General features: G+C 40.6%; 1 protein-coding gene across 8 annotated transcripts in view; it reads left to right on the plus strand.

Moving 5' to 3' along the window:
• The window catches only part of LOC150089292 (organic solute transporter subunit alpha-like), a 367,728-nt gene that overhangs the window by 88,359 nt on the left and 253,343 nt on the right, over positions 1 to 26,026 (plus strand). For all 8 annotated transcript variants that reach the window (XM_090368470.1, XM_090368478.1, XM_090368474.1 and 5 more), the window contains one exon: positions 5,430 to 5,581. In XM_090368470.1, coding sequence (XP_090224596.1) covers positions 5,430 to 5,581 — 152 coding nt within the window. The remainder of the gene's footprint in view (positions 1 to 5,429; positions 5,582 to 26,026) is intronic.

Genomic DNA, 26,026 nt, shown 5'->3' on the forward strand with positions numbered 1-26,026 from the left:
TGAATGTTTTGAGCATGCTCAGTGCTGATGGGATATTGCCTCTTGCTCAGAATAATTACCTGGGAGCGCATAAATTCAAATTGTGGAAAGACAGATGTAGGATAGATGCGCGGAAATTTGCCTTTAGCCAGCGGGCAGTTGGTTAGTGGAACAGACTTCCATCCCTTGTTGTGGAAGTTGATAGCCCAAATAAATTTAAGGCTCAGCTGGACAGTTATTTCGTACGAACGGAGGAGTGAAGTGGAAGGGTTTTTTTTTTTGGCTGATGCTGCATAAGCTTGCTTTGTTGCATCGTATGTCTCTATTAATTCTAATGCTGTCACAAAGTTTTAAATCCCAGTAGAGGTACAAGACTACACCCAATTTTAGAATTGGTAGTTTTGAAACACTAAAATGCTGGCAGCAATTCCATATGCACTCTGCGCCAGCATCAATCGCCTGATCTGGACTAGTGAATGACTGAACATTTGCGTTCACATATGCTTTCTACCGGTCATTTGATCACTCACAGCCTATTTAGTATAATTTTTTCCATTCCTAATGTTTTTATGTTATGTTTGCATTTCTGTATGTATTTCAGGTTTGTTCCCCTGAAAGCTACTTGTCATATTAAAACTAATTAAATTTACTTTAGTTACTACTTCTACTTACTCTGCTGTATTTTCTCTTCTAAATCTTTCACTGCACATCTAAACTTTTGTCTTTCACAGCATTTCTAAAGTAATGATATGCTGTTTGTAGTAGTAGAAGTAGTCCCTATGGCTAATGCTGCGCATGAACCACAGTCACAAACTATGCATTGTTGTAGTTTCAACAACAAAAACTATTGTTTAATAATTTTCAAATAGATATTAACAGTATACCCAGTATAAAATAAAATATAAGTACAAATTCAGTAGCTTTCGGAACACGTGTCCCTTTATCAACTGAAAAATTTGAATACATTACAAGCAAAGTGTGGCACGTTACTCATGCGTCATTGTTGTAGCACGGACGTGTGCTGCCTTACGCCAGTGATCATCCATCAATAAAACGGTTGTCTCTAGGATGGGATGTATACGCATGCCTTTCTGGCGATTTAATGCCTTAGGGTTGTTTATTATGTTTAGTGACTCTAGCCATAGGCGGTGGCGAAAGTGTTGCGCGTGGTCCACTATCTCAAAGTCGCGCTTGGGGTCAAGATCGTGGTTGGTAGCCCAAAAATGTTCTGCAAGCGCGGACTGGTCAGTTTCGGCAAGCCGGATTGCTCTGTCGTGTTCCGTGAGGCGATCCTGGAGACGTCTCGATGTCTCACCTACGTAGCAACTGTTACAGGCCCTACAGGTGATACGGTACACTACATTGCTGCGTAAGACAGGTGTGACAGGGGTCTTCACACTGGAGACAAGTGAACGTAGGTTCCTACCTGGTAATTGCACACATTTGATGTTGTAACTTCTCAGGATCTTCGAGATACGTCTTGACACTCCTGGATAGTACGGAATGTAGGCGGATGATATGCCAACTTGCTTCGGAGGTCTTGGGTTGGAAGTAAGTTCTTGTGCCTGTAACAAGCATCTGTTTAGTACATGGGATGGATAACCGCATCTGGTTAGGTCCGCCTTCACACGGGAGATCTCGTTACGTCTAATTGTGTTGGTGCTGGAATGGCTCCAGGCCCTGGAGAACAGGGTGCGGGCAGTGCTATTGAGATGGCTTGGAGCGTGGCCGGACCCGTAGTTGGTGAATTGACCGCACCACATGGGTTTGAGGTATACTGAGGTCTCTAGATGTGGGCCTACGCGATGCACTAGCACGTCCAGAAACGGGAGCGAACCGTCCACCTCTGATTCTACGGTAAACTTGATGAAATTGGATAGAGAGTTGAGGTATTCTAGTAGTACCGTTTCAGAACCACGTGGTATTATCGTAAAAATATCGTCGACGTATCTACACCACGTTGTAATAGGTGTAGGTGGGTTCTGGTGTATCTGCTTCTCCAGATCTTCCATGGCGATGTTAGCTACTATGGAACTGACAGGGGCACCCATAGCAGTGCCATGTACTTGTTTGTAGAGTGAGTCTTCAAAGGTGAAGATGCTGCTAGAGAGGCATAGGTTGAGGGCAGTACAGATGTCATCAGTGGATAGTGACGTCCTGGATTGGAGGCTTAAGTCACTCTCAAAGAGCCTTCTGGCGCAGTGCACGGCCTGTTGGACGGGAATCGAGGTGAATAAAGAAACCACGTCAAATGATGCCATGACAGAGTTATCAGGGATTGAAATGTCCTTAATGATGTTAATGAATTCACTGCTGTTTTTAACGGTGTGAGATGTATTACCTATAAGAGGCGAGAGGAGGCTCGCGATGTGTTTGGACAGTTCATACGTTGGGGCACTGCAGCAAGACACTATAGGTCTGAGAGGAATACCCGGTTTATGGATCTTTGGTAATCCGTAGAATTGCGGTAGTTGGCAGCCAGTAGCACGTAGAAGATGGTGAGTCGCGGTCGCGATCTTCTTATCTTTAAGCCATGCGTGGACAAGTTTATTAACATTTGCTTCCAGACGTTTCAAGACTTTAACGGGAGGATCAGGTAGAGGTTCATATACGTTAGGATCGGGTAATAGGGCCAAGGCTTTCTCTCGGTAGGCTGATCGGTCCAGCACAACAGTCCGGCGCCCTTTATCCGCAGGAAGTACAACGATGGAGTTGTCTTTTCTTATAGATGACAGGGCGGCAACGCTGGTGGTGGATGAGGTTTGAGCACGGTTTTCGAGTGTTGCGGAGGACTGCAACACTCGACTACAGGCAACATTTACGCTTCGCACACAGATGCAAAAGCAATCGAATTATACCTAAAGGGTTCCGATACAAAGCCCCGTTCCACAACTCTCATATGGATCGTGCCTGCTTTAACTTCAGCCTACGCACATTAAATTTGTGGATATCCCATCTCCACCGTGAAATCAGGAATGCTGACTACAAGTCCAGACTGTTACAACATCTACAAGGTAAGGTCTCGCCTATTGTATTTACAAACCTTATACATACCATCTGCCATCGGGCTAGTCAGACCTCGGATACCTACCGTTTACGCCAACAGCGCAAGTTCATAAACTTAAGCATAGAAGCTAACTCCTTAAAGGCGAACACTCGTTCAGACGACATGACTTCTTTCGTCTTGAATCTAAGTAACAAACAACTGTCCGAGCAGCTGAGTGTTTTATCAAACGGTATGAAATTCGCCGTTATACCATCGAAACCTCCCATCACACAGCTCGCTATGGGTATAGAAGCCAGTATTACCAACCTTCCCGAAGAAACTGCCAACGAGATCCGATTCAAGACTGCCGCAGTCCTCCGCAACACTCGAAAAACGTGCTCAAACCTCAACCACCGCCAGCGTTGCCGCCCTGTCATCTATAAGAAAAGACAACTCCATCGTTGTACTTCCTGCGGATAAAGGGCGCCGGACTGTTGTGCTGGACCGATCAGCCTACCGAGAGAAAGCCTTGGCCCTATTACTCGATCCTAACGTATATGAACCTCTACCTGATCCTCCCGTTAAAGTCTTGAAACGTCTGGAAGCAAATGTTAATAAACTTGTCCACGCATGGCTTAAAGATAAGAAGATCGCGACCGCGACTCACCATCTTCTACGTGCTACTGGCTGCCAACTACCGCAATTCTACGGATTACCAAAGATCCATAAACCGGGTATTCCTCTCAGACCTATAGTGTCTTGCTGCAGTGCCCCAACGTATGAACTGTCCAAACACATCGCGAGCCTCCTCTCGCCTCTTATAGGTAATACATCTCACACCGTTAAAAACAGCAGTGAATTCATTAACATCATTAAGGACATTTCAATCCCTGATAACTCTGTCATGGCATCATTTGACGTGGTTTCTTTATTCACCTCGATTCCCGTCCAACAGGCCGTGCACTGCGCCAGAAGGCTCCTTGAGAGCGACTTAAGCCTCCAATCCAGGACGTCACTATCCACTGATGACATCTGTACCGCCCTCAACCTATGCCTCTCTAGCAGCATCTTCACCTTTGAAGACTCACTCTACAAACAAGTACACGGCACTGCTATGGGTGCCCCTGTCAGTTCCGTAGTAGCTAACATCGCCATGGAAGATCTGGAGAAGCAGATACACCAGAACCCACCTACACCTATTACAACGTGGTGTAGATACGTCGACGATATTTTTAACGACAATACCACGTGGTTCTGAAACGGTACTACTAGAATACCTCAACTCTCTATCCAATTTCATCAAGTTTACCGTAGAATCAGAGGTGGACGGTTCGCTCCCGTTTCTGGACGTGCTAGTGCATCGTGTAGGCCCACATCTAGAGACCTCAGTATACCGCAAACCCATGTGGTGCGGTCAATTCACCAACTACGGGTCCGGCCACGCTCCAAGCCATCTCAATAGCACTGCCCGCACCCTGTTCTCCAGGGCCTGGAGCCATTTCAGCACCGACACAATTAGACGTAACGAGATCTCCCGTGTGAAGGCGGACCTAACCAGATGCGGTTATCCATCCCATGTACTAAACAGATGCTTGTTACAGGCACAAGAACTTACTTCCAACCCAAGATCTCCGAAGCAAGTCGGCATATCATCCGCCTACATTCCGTACTATCCAGGAGTGTCAAGACGTATCTCGAAGATCCTGAGAAGTTACAACATCAAATGTGTGCAATTACCAGGTAGGAACCTACGTTCACTTGTCTCCAGTGTGAAGACCCCTGTCACACCTGTCTTACGCAGCAATGTAGTGTACCGTATCACCTGTAGGGCCTGTAACAGTTGCTACGTAGGTGAGACATCGAGACGTCTCCAGGATCGCCTCACGGAACACGACAGAGCAATCCGGCTTGCCGAAACTGACCAGTCCGCGCTTGCAGAACATTTTTGGGCTACCAACCACGATCTTGACCCCAAGCGCGACTTTGAGATAGTGGACCACGCGCAACACTTTCGCCACCGCCTATGGCTAGAGTCACTAAACATAATAAACAACCCTAAGGCATTAAATCGCCAGAAAGGCATGCGTATACATCCCATCCTAGAGACAACCGTTTTATTGATGGATGATCACTGGCGTAAGGCAGCACACGTCCGTGCTACAACAATGACGCATGAGTAACGTGCCACACTTTGCTTGTAATGTATTCAAATTTGTCAGTTGATAAAGGGACACGTGTTCCGAAAGCTACTGAATTTGTACTTATATTTTATTTTATACTGGGTATACTGTAAATATCTATTTGAAAATTATTAAACTATGGACCCCAGTACTCCAGGCCCATTTGTCACTAAAAACTATTGTTGTAATTTCAATAATATCATGATGAATTGAAACAAAAGGTGCTGGCTATTTTTCTGAATATATTTTGCTTCTTTTTTTATTCATGTGTTCATATTCTTCAGCTTTAGGAGAACTTAGTATTGGTCTTGTAATACTTGGAGGTCTAGTAACAGTTGCTATGGTTGGAATATTCCTTGAGGAGGGTTTCTATGTGTATCGGCATTGGCCATTGAGACATTTTCTTCTGAACTTGGGCTGTCTAAGTGTTTTTCCGGTGAGTAATTTTGACTTAAGCATTGAATTTAGTCATATAATTGGTAATTTTGCTTTGTGAAAGTGTTGGTATAAAGTACAGTAAACTCCATTATAGCACTGTTTTAGTGTTATCTTGCTTTTCATTTAAATTACTCTTTACTTCTGACCACGTAATAAATTCTGTGAAGTACTATGCATTTTTTAACATATATATCACTCCCATTTAAAATGCTTTCTTGCATATATTGCTTTTTTAAGATTTCCAGGAAGGAATAAATCCCAATTTAAACCTTCTTCCACTTGTGTGTTTTTTTTTTTTTTTAATGAATGGATTCATCAAAAAAAATTTTTTTTGATGAATGGACACTTGGTCTAGGAATTGTTTATGGTATCGTTTGTTTACTTCAAAGAAAACTCAAAGCATTAAAGGTAGATAAGCCACACTTTATAATTCAGTGTCTTCCCATTTATTGGTGCATTTGAATGCTCTTTTTTTTTTTAAATTCAACATTATGCGTAAATGCTACATTTATCTTTTTTTTTATTATTATTTTTTTCATGAAAACCCGAAAAATGAGAGGTATTAGAACCTGTAGTACATAGTACTCTGCATGGGTTGAAGATTAAGATGAAAGACGATATTTGATGGCATTAGATTCTGTTGATTGTAATTTTCAGAAAATACATATGAAGGGAGGTTGTTCCAGAGAACAGAAGTTGAATGGATAAATGAGGTTATTATTATTATTAGGATATTTATTATGCATCAGCATCTAAGGCTATAGTGCGCCAAGGATAAATGAGGATGGAAATAAGTTAGTTCTGTGAGTTTGAAATTAGACACTAAAAGGATGATGACTGGTTGCTGCATGTGTTTGAAAGAGAGAGGGGGGAGGGAAATACAGAAGCTAATTCAGAAGAACAGTGCCCATGGAATTATCTATAGAAAAGGCATGCAGCAGAAATAGAATGTCCAATGCAACAGAGATTGGAGAGACTCTTTTATAAATGAGTCATTATTTAACCTAACTTCCCTCTTTAGAATGGAATCTAGAAGTTTTGGGGGAACCCCCAGATGTGAGAACAATATTCTGTGGTAGGGAAGATGTGCAATTTGTACAGAGTGAACAGCTGTTTGGAAGGAAAGAGAGCAAAAGAGAAAACCCAGTTTTATAGATGCAGGGGAAGCAATATTTGTGATATGCTTATGCCAAGAGAGAGATTAGAAATCCCCAGTAGAGACATGATCTTGCCTAGAAATCGGAGTTTCGTCGAAGATAAGCATAGGAGTAGAAGAATCCTTTTTGCAAGATATGATAGGACAGAGTTTTTTAGAAGGATCGAAATCAACTAAGTTATCTTTACCCCATTGGATAATGGGGTAAAGATAACCTGTAGATCAGCATTTCAGGAATTGTAGTGGATATTCAAGAGGATTGAAGCTGTTTGTGTAGGGCAAGGTTTCTCAAACAGGAAGGTGGAATGCAATCAGCAAAATTATGAAGAAGATTCTGGTCAATGGAAGGAGGTCATTAATATACAAGAGGAAAACGATGGGAGAAAGAATTGAACCTTGAGGAACAACAATATTAGTGGAGAAAGTTAGAAGACAGAGAGCAATCTACCATCACCTGCAGTGAGCGACGAGAGATAAAACTGGATATCCAATTACAAAAAAAAAACAGTTCGGAAACCATAAGATGGAAGCTTATTTAGAAGTCCTTTATGCCAAACATGATTGAAAGGCTTTGAAATGTCAGGAGCAACTGCTTGAGTTTCACCAAACTTTTCCATTGAATTTTTCTATAGATGGATAACATAAGCCAGAATATTACCAGTGGATCAACACTGATGGAATCCATACTGCAATCATTAATCTAGTTAATTTAAGAGTTGGCTGGTAATTGATTTCTCCATTACTTTAGAAAGAGAAGAATTAAGTGCAATGGATTAATAATTAGATGGGAGAATTTGTCACCCTTTTTTAGGAACTGGTTCAATATGGCCAAATTTCCAAGCAGAGGGAAAAATGCCTTTGGAATAAGAAAGTGAAAAAAGCCAACCCAGGATTGGAGCAAGTTCAGGAGCACAGGTTTTGAGAACGAGTGGAGATTGATCATGATTGATCAAAACCCTCCTGACATTCTTTTGATGGAAGACCATCAAAAGGGTCAGCTTTATCTTTGGCTAAAGTGGCAATAGAACTATCTGGTTTAGACAGAGGTGGGAAATGAGACGGTCAAGAGTTGGGGCCAGTAGCTTTGACAAGAGAACAGAATGCTTGGCTACCATTTAGACAAGAAGCAAGTTTTCTACTCTTAGCCTGTTTGAAATTTAGCTTAGAATGATTAATAATTGCTTTACAATTGTTGTGAGCTTTGGCATAGGCAGAAAATAAACCTAGAGATTTGGAACAAGCCAATTATGATATGCAACATTCTTCTCTTGAACAGCCTTAGCACATTTATTAGAAAACCAAGATTTAGATAAAGCATGATATATAATGGTGGGGAGAGTAATAAAGGATTCCATCCCTACATGAATAATTTTACTGACATGATCTGCACAAACGTTGACATCTGAAAATTTGAAACAATAATCTGACCACGGAAAAGAAGAAGAAAATAAATCTAGCAGATCATCCAAATTTGCATTCTTGTAATGCCAAACAACATGGGGTTGAGAATGGCCAAGAGAGAAAGGCCCTAATGGAGAAGAGACCATCATCAATTTGTGATCTGCGGCACCTAGAGGACCATTCTCTTCAACACTGTACTTAGAAGGGTTGTTTATGAGAAACTGATTAAGCATGGTTAGGATCGTTTGGTATTTTGGTAGGTAAATGAACCATCTGTTTTAGGTCACTAGCTCCACTGGCTGGGTCCATGTGACTAGAAAATGGAGGCCAGCTAGAGTTGTAAACATTAAAATCACCATTAAACATTAAAATTTTATAAAGTTGTAAACATTAAAATTTCTTAACAGTGAGGAATATTTCCTCACTGTTAAGAAAGTTGGTAGAGAGATTTTAAGCCAGAGAAGATCAAAAAAGGAGATACCAAATTTCTGTCTTTGACAGGGAATATCAGAATGGACATAAGCACAACTACCACCTTTGAAGTTGAAGGAATCATACATCGAATAATTCGGACAACTAAGATGAGCAGTGGTTGAATCAATCGATAACTGAGATTCTGTCAGAAAAAGTACATGTGGTTTGGCAGACTGTAAGTGGAAATGGACATCATTGAGATTAAAACTGAGATCACTTATATTTGTGAAATGAACAAAGAATAAAGAAGTGTTTGGGAGGTTTAGATCTTTTTGCAGATAAGTTTGTTCTGTTAGTTTGACAATTCATGGTGCATTCAGTAATAAGAAAAGGAGGAACATGCTGTATGAAATAATTAAATTTTTGGATATGCCATACATATGGTAAAAATATACCTAGCTCTGCGAAATAACGTGGCCTCGACAATGCCCCCCCCCCACATACACACTGTTCAGACTCCCTCCAGCCACTATTTGGCAGAGTAGAGTAGAGACATTAGCATTAGTAGAGGCATTTGATGCAAGAAAGCAAGCTTATGCAGCATCAGCCAAAAAAAAAAAAAAAAAAAACCCACTTCCACTTCACCCCTCTGTTCGTTCAAAATACCTGTCCAGCTGAGCCTTAAACTTATTTAGGCTATCAACCTCCACCACAAGGGATGGAAGTCTGTTCCACCAACCAACCACTCGCTGGCTAAAGGCAAATTTCCGCACGTCTATCCTACATCTGTCTTTCCTCAATTTGAATTTATGCCCTCTCAGGTGATTTTTCTGAGCTAGAGGAAGAATCCCATCAGCATTGAGCATGCTTAAACCATTCAAGGCTTTATACACCTCTATCAGATCACCTCGCTGGTGCCTAGTCTCCAGACACTGTAATTTGCAAAACTTAAGCCTTTCTTCGTAAGAGCACCCCTTTGTTCCATTCACTAATCTTATTGCCCTTCTCTGTACTCGTTCCAGCAGCTCTACATCCTTCTTGAAATGAAGCCTCCAGACCTGTATACAGTACTCTAGGTGTGGCCTGACCATCGCCTTATACAATGGAATAATCACCTCCTTATCCCTGCTGGAAAAATTCCTGTATATCATTGACAATACCCCGTGAGTTACTCTTGCAGCCCGTCTGCACTGCTCAGAGAACTTCATATCTGCCTGCACAACCACCCCCAAGTCCCTTTCATTCTCTACCACTGTCAGTGTAGTACCACAGAGTTGATACGTTGCTCTGGGGTTGCTGTTTCCCATGTGTAGTACTTTACATTTGTCAATGTTAAACTTCATTTGCCACCACTCAGCCCATCTGCTCAACCTTTCCAGATCCTGTTGCAGCAGCATAGTGTCAGTAGTGTCCTTGACAACCCTGCCAACCTTTGTATCGTCTGCAAACTTGGACATTAAGCTTGATATACCATCATCAATATCATTTATAAATACAGAAAACAATAATGGACCCAACACTGAGCCCTGAGGGACTCCACTAATAAGATCAGTCCACGATGAGCAGTGTCCATTGATTACCACTCTCTGTCTTCTCCCCCTCAACCACCCCTTTATCCATAGCAGCAATTTGCCTCCAATGTCACACTGCTCCAATTTGTGTAGCAGTCTTCCATGTGCAACAGTATCAAAAGCCTTTCTAAGGTCCAAGTATATAATATCAAAGTTATTCCCTGCATCCAGTTCTTTTGTGACTGCATCATAGTATCCAATCAAGTTGGTCAGGCAAGACTTCCCCTTAACAAAACCATGCTGTGTCTGAGCTATAACTGAAGTCTTGTCTAAATGATCCTGCAGTGCTTCTTTAACCAGTGCCTCCATTAATTTTCCTGGAACAGAAGTTAAGCTCACAGGTCTATAATTATTTGTGTCAGCCTTTGATCCTCCTTTGTGAATTGGGGTCACATTTGCACATTTCCAGTCTATGGGTACCTCCCCTGAGTCCAAGGAAGCTCTCATAATTATGGCTAAGGGTTTGCTTACTTCCTTTGCTGCCTCCTTTAATATAACTGGATAGATCCCATCCACCCCGGGTGCCTTTCTTGTGTTTATCTTCAACAGTTTCTCCTACAGTTTACTCCCAGTTATTTCAAGATTCTGTAGCTTACTGCTAGAGTTGAATACACCTCTGGCATTCCCCTCGCTGAATAACTCCTCATGTATGAATGTCGATGCAAAATATTCATTTAGTTTGTTAGCTACCTGAGCAGGATCATCAACACTTGACCCATCAATATCAAGTGGACCAATCTGATTCATCCCCTTCCTTCTAGAGTTTACATAAGTAAAGAACTCTTTGCTGTTTTTCTTTGCATCCCTTGCCAAGGATTTCTCGTAATCTGCCTTCGCCTGCCAAACCTCCTTTGTAACTTGGTTGCATATCAACTTGTATCTATCATAGGCTTCTGTGTCATGTGTTAATTTGTATGTATCCCATGCATTTTTCTTCTCTGCCATATGCCTCATTAGTTCATCTGACATCCATTTTGGCCTAAACCTTGAACAATATTTCTTAGTTGGTATGTAAAGCCTAGTAGCTTCCAAGATAAGTTCTTTGAATGCTTCCCATTTTGAATTTGCTGTTGGTAACATCATCAGTTGGTCCCACTGTATAGAATTTAAATACTGTCTCAGTCCATCGTAGTCGCCTTTACGGAAGCAATAACCCTTCCCTTTACCCCTAATGGTAGTTACCTCTTTGAGTAAATCCCACTTCAGCACACTGTGATCACTGCCACCTAGTGGTTCATTTATCTGCAGATTCTTAATGCATGAAGAATCACTGCTGATAATCAAATCAAGAGTATTACTCCCTCTAGTTGCCTCCCGAACATGCTGATGTAGAAAACAATCATCCAATAAATCCACAAAAGTCCTGCTAGTGTGTGAGTAACCAGCCCCCAAATTCCAGTCAATATCTGGGAAATTAAAATCTCCCATTATAAGACACTCTGATTTACTGGCCCACTCTATTTCCCTGTACAGTTCCTTATTATACTCATCAGAGTCATTAGGCCTATAGCACACTCCTACTCTCAATTTTGATCTCCCAATGTTTATGTCACACCAAACTGACTCCACACTGCACTGTCCAGTGATGTCGACTGGCTTCACTTCCTTGGTTTTTATGTGTTTCTTAACTAATAGCATAACCCCTCCTCCCTTCCTATCCTGTCTATCCTTTCTGTAGACGTTGTACTCCCCAAATTGCAGTTCTGCATCCCTTATATCTGTGTGACACCCCGTCTCTGATATCCCAACAATATCTGCCTTCGATGTTTTGAGCAATACCTCAAATACATCAAATTTATTTACTAAACTCCTAGCATTGGTGTACACGCAAGTATACCTGCACCTGTTTCTATTCTTAGCTACCCTAACACAACCCATGTGTTTACTTGTACCGCAATGGCTCCCAGCAGTCTCTGAAATACCATGCATCTTGTTTTTCAGGCTTCTGCTCATTCTAATAGAAGCAGTGCAAGAATCTCTTTCACCTCTGCCAGTGGCTACTGTCAATCTATTGGTCTTTGTCTCCCCCCAAGCTAGCAGTTTTCCGACCCACCTAACACTGACTCGATAGCATCAGCAAATATTCTTGCACCCTTTCTATTTAAATGTATCCCATCCCTGTAGAAGCAATCTCTCCTGTTAACAAGTACAGTCCAGGCTGAAAAAAATTCTACCCCTTGAGCCTTGCACAATCTTTCCAGGGCCGAATTGATTGACAAGGCTCTCATCATATACACCCTCCTATCGTGTCTGGGCAGAATTGCAGACACTTTCAAATTCAACCCTAATTCTCGGCTTTTGTTCAACAGTGACCTGTACTTGTTAAGTAATTCTGCCGGTCTCCTACTCTTAATATTATTAGTGCCAACGTGTACAACTATATCACCTTTTGTGCCTTTAAAAGATGATATTCGCTCTACAACGTCATCAACCTTTGCCCCTGGCAGACATACCCTGGTCCTGTTCCACCTATCTTTTTTACAAAGCATGTTCCCCGTTTCCCTGACAATAGAGTCACCAACAACTACTAGTTCCTTCGGAACCAGCGCATTCTGCCTTAGGGGTTGTCTCTGTGTCACGCGATGCCCAAGTGCAAGCTCTGGCGTTGATGTGGGCAGCTGAGAGCTTGATGGGCCCCTCAATTTAGTTCCTTCGATGGCATCCACCCTGTCCTTCAAGCTCTCATATAGGCCCACAAGAACACCGAGTTGTTGCCTGATATCGATACACTCCTTGAATCGCGCACACACAAAGACATCCCCCTTGGCAGTATCATGTCCCGTACCCGATTGCTCTGCAAACATCAAGCAAACGGTGCATTTTATGAGCCATATAGTGTTAATTGTAATGTGGCTCCAGGGCTTCCCCCAACTCTGTGTCAGGCAATGTGATGAATATAAAACTCTGTAAAGGCCAGATTTATATAGCTTAGTGAGTGTTTGTGTAGTATTAGTGTGGGGTTATGTTGTTCATCTGGCCTCTTAGCCTAGGGGCTTGTTTTCTCTCAAAAATCTAGTTCACCCTGTGGTAGCCAGGGCTACAGATGGAGAACCCAGTTAAAAAAAAATAAAATGAAAGGTAGAAGATGATAGTGGGGAGACAAAGTAGGAGGGGATTAAAGTGATAGAGGGACAGTAGCATCCGGCTGGTTGAAAGGGGGACAGAATGCCATCCTGCCACCCAGGGGTGGGAGTTGACAGATGGCAGTGGGGTTACCCACCAGGTGAGGGGAGGAGTGAGCAAAAAAAAATCAACCCAGGTGGTAGGAATGAAGGATCATAGGGAAAGGGTTCACCACGTTGGAGCACCTGCATTGGTGCTCAATCACACTGGCCAAGAACGAAGACCTGTTGGTCAGTATCCCACACCACACTGGCCAACTAGCAGTGCTGTGGTGTCTGCTTATATAGGCAGGTGCCACTATGGTCCTCTGCCCATCAAATGGACAGGAATGGAGGAAGGCAGGCAATTTTATTCACTCATAATCCTCTCTGCTCTCATTCTGTTTTTTTTTAGTTTCTGCTTACATTTTATATTGTTTTTGCGTTTTTTTTATTTTTTCCCCCACACATTGGTCTTCTTTTTCGCACCGGGGGAAAGGAGAACGCAGTGGTATGTAGTGTACTTACTATACAAAACATCCAATACAGCAACTCCCCGACTTATGTAATGGTTGCATTCCGCAGAACTCTATGTAAGTCAGAACTTCCCCCAAGCTCTTGTAGCACTCACAACTGTGCTCTCTGAATTGATTGAATCAAAAAAGAATTATTTATTGTATTTATTTGATTTTTTTATTTCGTTGTGCAGGAAAAATAACAAGTGTGTGCATTTTATAATTATTATTATTATTTTTTTTTTTGGTAGTTGTTGGCACATCGGCTTCTGTGGCCATAATGCACCTTCCAAGGTTTTTGCAGTACTTTTATCCAAGCCTGAGGCGGAATTCGAACCCGGGACCTTTGGGTGGCCAGTCAGGCACTCTACCCACCTGGCTAGCCCTGTCGGCTTTATAATTATAAAAAGTTTTATAATTTTATTATTATTTTATTTTATAATTTTATAATTTTCAAAATTATAAAATTACAAAAAAAGAGAGGAGACAGGCATGATATCAGTAAGTTTTACCTCTCGAGCATCGTTGCCAGAATTGACATTTTGCAGAGGTTGAGGGTTGTGGAGATATAGAAGGGGTTGGCTGCTCAACCTTACGAAAGAACATTGTAATGGATGAACTAGATGCTGGCAGTTTTATTTTCACCATAGATTTCTTAGTAGCAAGCAAGCATATCATTCGCCCCTCTGTTATCTTTTAAGAATCATTCGCTGTCAGGATCCATCTTTTCAAACCTTGCCATTGCTGATGCAATTTCACAAAATGTCATTACTATCTCTCTGGTGGTGAAGTGTTTCGGCTCCTCATTTGGTTTATCTTGAGCTTCGTCAGCATTTTCTTCTTTCACTAGCGCTGCCTGCAAGTCAATAAGTTCTTTGTTAGATTATTCCTTCTCTTCTTCCTTTGGCATCAGCCTCCAACTGAAGTAGCTCTGCAACCTTTACAATCTTATCTGTAACCTCTTCATATGATTCGTCTTTTTCAAATCCTTTGAAGTCTTTTACGTGCAGTGGGCATATTTTCTTCCATGTGCCATTTAAACAACTTTTAGTAATTTCCACCCAGGCCTTATTAATGTTTAAGATGGCGTGGTAAATATTGTAAGATTTCCAAAAGTCTCTTAACTTAATTTTTCTCACTGTCTACTGCAGACAATGCCTGAGTAAATGTTTTGCATAAATAGAATGCTTTTAAATTCAAAATAACAGCTTGATCCATAGATTGGATGAGTGAAGTCGTGTTTGGCAGTAGAAATATGACTCCCACGTTTAAATTGAAATCATCTGCATGCATAGGATGCCCAGGAGCATTATCTAATAGAAGCACAATCTTGAAAGGAACGTCATTGTCTTTACAATATTTTTCAACCTCGGAAATGAAGCAGAATTTAAACTAATCTTAAAAGAGAGATATCGTCATCGATGATCTCCATTTCGATCGGAAATGCATGGGTAGGGTGGCTTTATTGAAGCCCTTAAATGCACGAGGATTTCCAGAATGGTACACAAGCAGTGGTTTTAATCTGTAATCCCCACTCAACGTTAAAAATTTTCTGTGTTGAATAGCTGCCTTCAACAATAATTTTTTCCAACATATCACAAAATTTCTCTGCAGCTGCAGAATTGGCACTGGCGACTTCACTGCATACTTTAGCATTGTGGAAACCAGCGCGATGCTTGAATCTATTAAACCACCCGTTGCTTGCCATGAACTTGGATTGGGGTTTGCCGTACTTATCCTTAATATCTTTATAAATATTTGTTGCTTTTTCTGGAATGGTCATTAGCCTCAGGGCACTCATTTCTGAATCTGATTTTCCATCTTTGTTATTAATATCTGTTCCATCTTCGATATAGCACCTGAATGCTCTTTTGTGATCACTGTTGATCTTAAGTGCATTGATCCTTTGACATGTTCTTTTATATGCACACTGTCCTTTAAAATAGTATTCACTGTTGAAGCAGCAAGGCCTAATTCCATGCAATAGATGACAAATTTTGTCTGTCTTCATACTTCTTAATAATTTTCGTCTTCATTTCTAAATCAATTTTGTTTCATTTCCTAGCACTGCCACCACTTGCACTTTCCGTTGGTTGCTTTCCCTTCATAATTGTAATATGTAAATAGGAATGAAGAGAAGTTTCTGAAAATTTGTTTTTTATATGATTAAAGATTTCAGTGAAGGGGAACACATTTCACCATGTAACATAAAAACCAACACAATTGCAGTTATCGGTATTTTCACAAATGCAATAAGTTCAAGTTTACTATCCGTTTATAATTATATGCACTAACAGAAAAGCCCAATAAACCGAAAAGTGCAAATTGTTTTATGGTCCTGACCTCCAGAAACATGCTTTAGAAAAATATCACAAGGGTGTTCAAAATTGATTCTTATAACGAGAACATATGATAACGATGAAAAGGTAGCGCAATTTCTATTATAAATTTTAGAGAGATTATTTATCTTCCTTTTAGAGAGATAAATAGTTTAGTAATATAGCGAAATTTTCAACTTCCAAGGGCTTGGAATGAATTACAAAAATAAAATAAAAAACCAATGTGTTATCGGGTTCACATTATGATATTTTCACAATACCTCCATTTATCCCTACAGATGCAAAATACGTTTCCATATTTTTTTCAGTTTGCACTGGCCGGCAAAAACTTACCTAAAGTCGAATTTGTTGCGTAAGACGAGTAATACATAAGTTGGGGAGTTCCTGTAATTAATATTTAGTGCCTAGAGACTGAGAGTTAGTAAACACTTAAATTAATCCATATGTGGTTTGCACCCTATCACACTTACAGACATAATCTCATTTATTCTGCAGGCATTTGTGTCATTTACTCAATTCTTTCTTACTGCACTGCTCTCCTCAGGCACTTCAACTTTCTAATACTTTTCAGTTCAAGTGCTGGCCTGACTACAGATCTTGCAAGCTGGGTGGGCTCAGTGTTTGTGTTGCTAGCATACAGTTGAGATTGTGTTAGTATTTCTAATAAATATATTGTTGTTATATATGTTCTTGCAGCAATTTGTTTCATTCCTTCACTCACTCACATTTACCTTAATCTCATTCCCTCTCTCTTGCTCCCTTGCTGGGTTGCCCTCTTCCACCAAAACCAACATTCATTCCCTTTTACCACAATTCCTCTCTCACTCTAACATTCAGTGCCCAGCCCATTCTCATCTTTCACACTCTTTCATTCATTCATTCTGAATTGCATCCCCTTGCTGCTACCTTACTAATATTTTTCAGCTAAGCTGCTTCCCTGGCTGCCTGTACATCTCCTTCCCCCTCCCCTACATGTTTACTTATTTGGTATGAGGCCCCAGGTCTCCCACTAGGGGTAGATTAATCCTTATGGCTCTAGTCAGTTCAGTTTAGTCAAAATTGGGTATCTGTTAGGGAGCTGGATACAGCTACCCTGTCAGTTTAAAAAGTCATTATTTGGTGAGAGACATGGGTACTTTGGCTATGGAATGTTTTTTTGTGGGGGCTGTAAGACCCATCTCTGAATATTTCTACACATATCAAATATTTTTTGTGTGAAGCTTGTATCTTCTTCTTTTGATGCAATTCCTATTGGCGATCACCACGCCGTACTTCTCTCTGTATTGGGTGAGATGAAAAAGATCCTTAGCTGATCTGCCAGTCCAATTGCAGATGTTTTTCAGCCAAGAAAGTTTCCTCTTCTCCACTCCTTGCTTTCCCTCTATTATTACTTGAAGCAATTTATATTTCAAAAGCTTGTATAAGTTTTATAATTATTTTCTTCTATTATAAATAAATGTTCCTGTTCCTTGGGTAAGGGGCCATTTTCTGTTATTAATTCGGTTCTTGGCATATCATAAATTTTACATTCATAGAGAATGTGTGCACAGCCTACTTTTGCCACAGGTAAAATTTAAACCCCAGGGACTCACATCTGGTGAGTATGGGCTTGGCACACCCAGGGCACTGAGCGGGACATCACCATTCTTCTCTTCCTTGGTGATTCCCTTTTATCTCTCTCTCTCTCTCTCTCTCTCTCTCTCTCTCTCTCTCTCTCTCTCTCTCTCTCTCTCTCTCTCTCAGGGGAGTTCAGAAATTTTTTTTTTTTTGGCTGGTGCAGCATAAGCCTCTGGCTTCCTTGCACCATATGGCTAATAATAATAATAGAATCATCAGTAAGCCCGAAGAAAGTTAATTTAGCCTTTGGAGAGCCAGACCTGTCAATATAAATTTTGTGAACTCTCCTGTAGCGTACCACTTTGGTGGCTTAGTACTAACCAGTTCCAACCTTGGGAGAAACCTTTTGGTAACCAGACCTCTGGTTTCCTGCTCCCCAATTTGTTTCCCATAGCTCACGGACCTTTTTTTTTTTTTTTCCCAGCATTGATGATGTTGGCTGTGTCAAGGGCTATCCCCAGAAATTCTGTGGGTATTTCCTTTTTAAGTCAGTAATATAAGCCTCTTATGTCTACTTCCAAATAAAGTGGGAAAGCACCAGCCAACACCTGCAGTTGCCAGTGTGCCCACAATGCAATATGTTCTGGTGATAGTGAGAAGTATTGTTCTGTGAATTCTAATTTGTTCCTGTTTCTGACTATGGCCATGCGGGTAAACCACACATTGACTCCATATGTGATGACAGGCAAGAATACTGCTCTGTACGATTGCCAGGGCCTTCTTTTGAGTCCACAGTCAGCCCAACTAATCCTGGCTGTCATGCCTGCGTAGTTTCTCACTTTTGCCAAGTATTCAAAATGGGGATAAAAAGTTAATTTTGAGTAAAACAAAACCTGGATAAATATTTTAGTTGTCATACCATTTTTATGGTTTTTCCATAGATTTTAATTTGAAGGGGTTTCCTTAGGTTTCCTTTCCATCGTAATGATTTAGTTTTTTTCAGGTGATATCCTGAGTATATGCATTTATGCCCACTCTCACAGTTGCATGTGGGCAGTATTTGATCTTTGCTCTACAACTACTCTTGTGATTGCTTTTATAAGGAGAATCAAATCATCGACAAAGGCTAAGCTTTCCACCATGCCCACCAGATCCAAGGTCAAAAATTCATCTAGTACAGTTGTCCAGATGATTGAGCCCTGTGGGCATCCTTTGTTCACAGAGTATGTCAAATCCTGGAACCGTGTGCTAACTGAGACACTTCTGTCTTTAAGGTAGCTGTTTATTACCTTATAGAGGATTTGTGGGACATTCGTCTGGCGGAGTCTCCTAAGGACACTATATGACCGGAGTGAATTAAATGCCCCTGCAAAGTCTATAGAAATTGCCAACATGTACTTTTCTCTATTTTTTACTCTTATCAGTGGGTGGTGCATGGCATCCTCTGCAGAGTTGCCCTGCTTAAAACCATACTGATTATTTGAGTGAAAGCCTGCTTCTGTATAATATGCAGATATCCTATTGGAAATTAGTCTTTCTTTCATATATTTTTCCTAGTACCAGGAGCAGAGCTATTGGTCTATATGATTTTGGATTAGTGAAAGGATGGGTTCTCTGGGTTCTTCATGATTAATCTTAGTACTGCCTTTTTTTTTTCAGATTTTAAGGAATATTTCCTCTGTCATATAGTGGTTGTATAAGGCTATTAGTTTATCTGGTGCTATTTCAGCTAATTTTTTAAATATTTCAACCTATAGGTGGTCAAAACCAGGGTTTTTGGTTTTGGTTAGAACTATTTATAATTCTTCTGTTGTAAAAGGAGGTTCTATGTTGGCATTTTCATTTTCACTATTATTTTTTATAATGTCAATCTGAGTAGGAAAATAATCCCCAACCTCAGTCTGTATAATAGTGTGTAAGATGTTGTTCACAGATTCTGCCCAACACAAGGTTGGGGTTCCATCTGGTTTAACTGTAGTTTCCGTTACATTTCTTGGCAACTTGTTGGTCACTGTTCTGTTGACAACTCCCCAAGGGTCAGCTTTTTTCAGAGGTTTTCACCAAATGCCCCCAGGATTCTTTTTTCTTTTTTCTAATGAGGGAAGTATATTGGTTCCTGAGAGTTCTGTAAGAATCTCTTATTGCATCAACTTCATTTTGTGACCAAGATGTTCTGGCTCTTTGAAAATTTCTTGATCCCTGGTGTACCCTTCTCCTGAGTATTGTCAGTTCAGCACACCACCATAGAACTGCCTGCTTTCTCAGTTTTTTCTTTTGGATAGACAGACAGGTTTTATATTTTTATTAAGACATTTGTCATAATCAGTGCATGGTTGTCCAGACTATAATTGTTTGACCTCTAGACCATTCATTTTCCTGCTTTTGTAGCTCAGCTGTTGTTAAAGTTCTGGGAATATATTCTAAATTTGCTTTCTTTATGTTGTAGCTTTTGATATCCAACAGGAATTGTTAGGCTGTTGGTAACTGTTTTTTTTTTTTTTTTTTTTAAGTTGGTCAGTTAGTTTGTTAGTTTCTTTAGTTTGATGATCTGGTGTGGTCCAGGCTGGCTGGACACACCGGTCTGTAATTTTATAAGCTATTGCATTTGTCACTCTCCCACATGGTGCTGCTAAAAGTTGGCAGGTTATTTGGCTGATTCACTACTTGAAATGTGGAGGTAACTATGTATTCCATATTTGGCCATTGTGTGTGTACCTGCTCTGTCTTCTGTACGGTTCTACCATAAGGTTGACCAGCAGATGACATCAGCACACAATAATGTTAGCATTAGGCAGCAAATCTGTAACTACTTGTAGATATTCAATAGTGTTATTTATATCTTCACCTGGCCTGGAATATAATGAAATGATATAAACCTGTCCCACAGCATGGTGATAATGTGCACACACTGCCACTGGGGAGCAGAGGTGATGAACCTTTGTGACAGTAAGATCAGTGTTTTTTACTACTATTGCAGTAGAAGAGTGTTGTGACCATAAAATCATAGAATACATCTGAGGTGTAGTTTATGATTTTATGGTCTCTTGGCTATCCTTGAACCCTACCCCTATGTGTGTGTAGGGTTCTTGGAATACCAAGATATCTATGTCCTTTTCTTCTGGTTTGAGTTTGATTTGATCTACAAGAGTTCTTGCTCTGTGAGCATTCCGGTGGATAAGATTTAGAGCCCTAGTTACATTTATGTTTTCAATCTCACCCGTAATTGTTCCTTGATTGTCTAAGTGTATCATCTTTTTACAGCAGGGGCATTTGCCATCCATGATAGTGTGGGAATAATCAGTCAACCATGCTGCCTTATAAGTAGCATATTTTGGCTGCTGGTTTTTGTTTTTGTAGTTGTGACCAGGGGCCACATAGTGACCACAGACAGTTTTCTGATTGCAGTCTCTGGCAGTATGACCATATTTGTGGCAGTTGAAACATCTTTGTACAGGAAAATCTATGGCTTGTCCAGCCAGCAAAGATTCTTTGCTGTCCTTGTAAGTGCTTCCAAATCTTAGGGGAAAGCTCCACTATTACATTTAACTGGCTGTTTTTCCTACTTTTTGTCTCTCTCTTTAAACTTGAAATTGTTCAGAAAACTCATTTATGTTTGTAATGAGAATGAATTCTATTAGAATGAGCAGAAGCCTGAAAAACAAGATGCATGGTATTTCAGAGACTGCTGGGAGCCATTGCGGTACAAGTAAACACATGGGTTGTGTTAGGGTAGCTAAGAATAGAAACAGGTGCAGGTATACTTGCGTGTACACCAATGCTAGGAGTTTAGTAAATAAATTTGATGAATTTGAGGTATTGCTCAAAACATCAAAGGCAGATATTGTTGGGATATCAGAGACGTGGTGTCACACAGATATAAGGGATGCAAAACTGCAATTTGGGGAGTACAACGTCTACAGAAAGGATAGACAGGATAGGAAGGGGGGAGGGGTTATGCTATTAGTTAAGAAACACATAAAAACCAAGGAAGTGAAGCCAGTCGACATCGCTGGACAGTGCAGTGTTGAGTCAGTTTGGTGTGACATAAGCAGTGGGAGATCAAAATTGAGAGTAGGAGTGTGCTATAGGCCTAATGACTCTGATGAGTATAATAAGGAACTGTACAGGGAAATAGAGTGGGCCAGTAAATCAGAGAGTCTTATAATGGGAGATTTTAATTTCCTAGATATTGACTGGAATTTGGGGGCTGGTTACTCACACACTAGCAGGGCTTTTGTGGATTTATTGGATGATTGTTTTCTACATCAGCATGTTCGGGAGGCAACTAGAGGGAGTAATACTCTTGATTTGATTATCAGCAGTGATTCTTCATGCATTAAGAATCTGCAGATAAATGAACCACTAGGTGGCAGTGATCACAGTGTGCTGAAGTGGGTTTACTCAAAGAGGTAACTACCATTAGCGGTAAAGGGAAGGGTTATTGCTTTCGTAAAGGTGACTACGATGGACTGAGACAGTATTTAAATTCTATACAGTGGGACCAACTGATGATGTTACCAACAGCAAATTCAAAATGGGAAGCATTCAAAGAACTTATCTTGGAAGCTACTAGGCTTTACATACCAACTAAGAAATATTGTTCAAGGTTTAGGCCAAAATGGATGTCAGATGAACTAATGAGGCATATGGCAGAGAAGAAAAATGCATGGGATACTTACAAATTAACACATGACACAGAAGCCTATGATAGATACAAGTTGATATGCAACCAAGTTACAAAGGAGGTTAGGCAGGCGAAGGCAGATTACGAGAAATCCTTGGCAAGGAATGCAAAGAAAAACAGCAAAGTGTTCTTTACTTATGTAAACTCTAGAAGGAAGGGGATGAATCAGATTGGTCCACTTGATATTGATGGGTCAGCTGTTGATGATCCTGCTCAGGTAGCTAACAAACTAAATGAATATTTTGCATCGACATTCACACATGAGGAGTTATTCAGCAAGGGGAATGCCAGAGGTGTATTCAACTGTAGCAGTAAGCTACAGAATCTTGAAATAACTGGGAGTAAAGTGGAGGAGAAACTGTTGAAGATAAACACAAGAAAGGCACCCGGGGTGGATAGGATCTATCCAGTTATATTAAAGGAGGCAGCAAAGGAAGTAAGCAAACCCTTAGCCATAATTATGAGAGCTTCTTTGGACTCAGGGGAGGTACCCATAGACTGGAAATGTGCAAATGTGACCCCAATTCACAAAGGTGGATCAAAGGCTGACACAAGTAATTATAGACCTGTGAGCTTAACTTCTGTTCCAGGAAAATTAATGGAGGCACTGGTTAAAGAAGCACTGCAGGATCATTTAGACAAGACTTCAGTTATAGCTCAGACACAGCATGGTTTTGTTAAGGGGAAGTCTTGCCTGACCAACTTGATTGGATACTATGATGCAGTCACAAAAGAACTGGATGCAGGGAATAACTTTGATATTATATACTTGGATCTTAGAAAGGCTTTTGATACTGTTGCACATGGAAGACTGCTACACAAATTGGAGCAGTGTGACATTGGAGGCAAATTGCTGCTATGGATAAAGGGGTGGTTGAGGGGGAGAAGACAGAGAGTGGTAATCAATGGACACTGCTCATCGTGGGCTATTGCTCAGTGTTGAGTCCATTATTGTTTTCTGTATTTATAAATGATATTGATGATGGTATATCAAGCTTAATGTCCAAGTTTGCAGACGATACAAAGGTTGGCAGCGTTGTCAAGGACACGACTGACACTATGCTGCTGCAACAGGATCTGGAAAGGTTGAGCAGATGGGCTGAGAGGTGGCAAATGAAGTTTAACATTGACAAATGTAAAGTACTACGCATGGGAAACAGCAACCCCAGAGCAACGTATCAACTCTGTGGTACTACACTGACAGTGGTAGAGAATGAAAGGGACTTGGGGGTGGTTGTGCAGGCAGATATGAAGTTCTCTGAGCAGTGCAGACGGGCTGCAAGAGTAGCTCATGGAGTATTGTCAATGATATACAGGAATTTTTCCAGCAGGGATAAGGAGGTGATTATTCCATTGTATATGGCAATGGTCAGGCCACACCTAGAGTACTGTATACAGGTCTGGAGGACTCATTTCAAGAAGGATGTAGAGCTGCTGGAATGAGTACAGAGAAGGGCAACAAGATTAGTGAATGGAACAAAGGGGTGCTCTTACAAAGAAAGGCTTAAGTTTTGCAAATTACAGTGTCTGGAGACTAGGCACCAGCGAGGTGATCTGATAGAGGTGTATAAAGCCTTGAATGGTTTAAGCATGCTCAATGCTGATGGGATTCTTTCTCTAGCTCAGAAAAATCACCTGAGAGGGCATAAATTCAAATTGAGGAAAGACAGATGTAGGATAGATAGACGTGCGGAAATTTGCCTTTACCAGCGGGTGGTTGGTTGGTGGAACAGACTTCCATCCCTTGTGGTGGAGGTTGATAGCCTAAATAAGTTTAAGGCTTAGCTGGACAGGTATTTTGAACGAACAGAGGGGTGAAGTGGAAGTGGTTTTTTTTTTTTTTTTTTTTTTGGCTGATGCTGCATAAGCTTGCTTTCTTGCATCAAATGCCTCTGCTAATGCTAATTTTATTTTGAAATTTTTATTGTATATTAGCAGTTTCAGGGGTGTTCTCTATGATATCAAATAACAAAATGTTTGGATTTTTCCCTTTTGGTTTTTCTGGTTTTAATCCAAGTTTTAAAACTTGAGGGTTAGTTTCCACCACTTTAAGGTCCTTTGTTTGCTATTTCCAGCAGCACACCATTATCCCTCACTTTGCAGAATTTCCAGCAATTTACAGTCTGCAGTCTTATAGCAGATATTATTCTGTTAGCCTGCTCCTGACCACTTGGCTACGGAGGCCCAAGACTTTCCAGCAATTAACAGTCTGCAGTCTTATAGCAGTTATAATTTTTATAGCCTTTACATGGATATAATTTTTATATCCTTTACATTTTATATCCTTTAATTGTGTTATTATAGTTTCTTTTAACTGCTTCGCCAGACTTGTGATCTAAGTCAAACCTCTCTTTTAAAATAACTATGTTTGTGTCCTTTGGTTTATTAACTTGTTTTGGTTGGTTAGTCTCTATTTTGTTTACCCTTGCTACTTGGGCATAATTTAATGTGTTCATCTCCTTATAATTTTTTTCCCCTCTGTCACTGTCTCCACTTTGGATTTTAATATTCTATTTTCTGTATTCAACTCTGACTCTCCACTCCAAGGTATAAAAAAAAAAAAAAAAAGTAAACTGCAGCCATTATCAACCCCCACCGCAGGAAGGAAGCCTCCTCAACAATTCAAGTTGAGAGAATTGCACCATAATCTGCCACACCGGTTCAGTGTGGGGTTGGCAGGCATTATAGCCCTAGTTGCTAATGTGCCATTAAAACCAAAACCCAAGCGGGTTGGCAGATCGACCGTATTTAGCAGTCAGGGGCTCGAACCCTGGTTTACTCAAGGAGCATATGCTATTCCACTCCTGCTCCTGATCACTTGGCTACGGAGGCCCAAGACTTTCCAGCAATTAACAGTCTGCAGTCTTATAGCAGATATTATTCTGTTAGTCTGTTTGTGGAGGAAGTTTTCTTCTTCTTCTTCAAGAGGAGTGTTTCCATTTACAATAGGTTTCCTCAGCCTACAAGTTATTTCTTGTTAGGAATTTTTTCCCGCCATAAAGTGTGGTTCAAGGTGTCTTGGTCGGTTAAGCCTCGGGCTGTCATGCACTCCCGTACTCCCTCCATCCATGTCCTCCTAGGTCTTCCTCTTCTTCTTCCAGGAGGTATCCATTTCAAGATAGCCTTTGGATATCTGTTTTCTTGCATCTGTTTTACATGTCCATACCATGTTAATATGCTTTTCTACCATACCATGTTAGATGCTTTTCTCTGATGGTGTCAATAATAGTCTTTTTCACTTCCATTTTTTCCCTTATGTCTTCATTCCGTTTTTCTGTCTCTTCTAGAAGTTCCTGCTGAGTGTCTCCAAAAATCCATTTCTGTGGAGAGCAATTTGTTTTCCGCTCACCTATTCAATGTCCAGGCTTCCGCTCCATACAATAGAAGACTTTGTACAATTGTTTGAAATATGTTTCTTTGTTTCATGTAGGATATTTTTGCTCCACAGAACAGAGTTTAACATGCCGATAGCCTTTCTGCCGTCTGTAATTCTCTTATTGATCTCTGCGTGGGATGATCCATCACTTTGTAAGATTGATCCCAAATATTTGAATTTATCGACTTGTTTGATTTTAAAACCTGCAATATTTAGAACGTGTCCTGGCCCTGAAGACAACATTTCAGACTTGCTAAAATTGATTTTTAGACCCCATTGTTTATATTCCTCAAACAATTGACGACATGCATACTTTGCATCTTCTAAGT

The sequence above is a fragment of the Mastigoproctus giganteus genome, chromosome 2, assembly GCF_048544385.1.
Source record: "Mastigoproctus giganteus isolate SK-2022 chromosome 2, ASM4854438v1, whole genome shotgun sequence".
Classification (NCBI taxonomy): Eukaryota; Metazoa; Arthropoda; class Arachnida; order Uropygi; family Thelyphonidae; genus Mastigoproctus; species Mastigoproctus giganteus.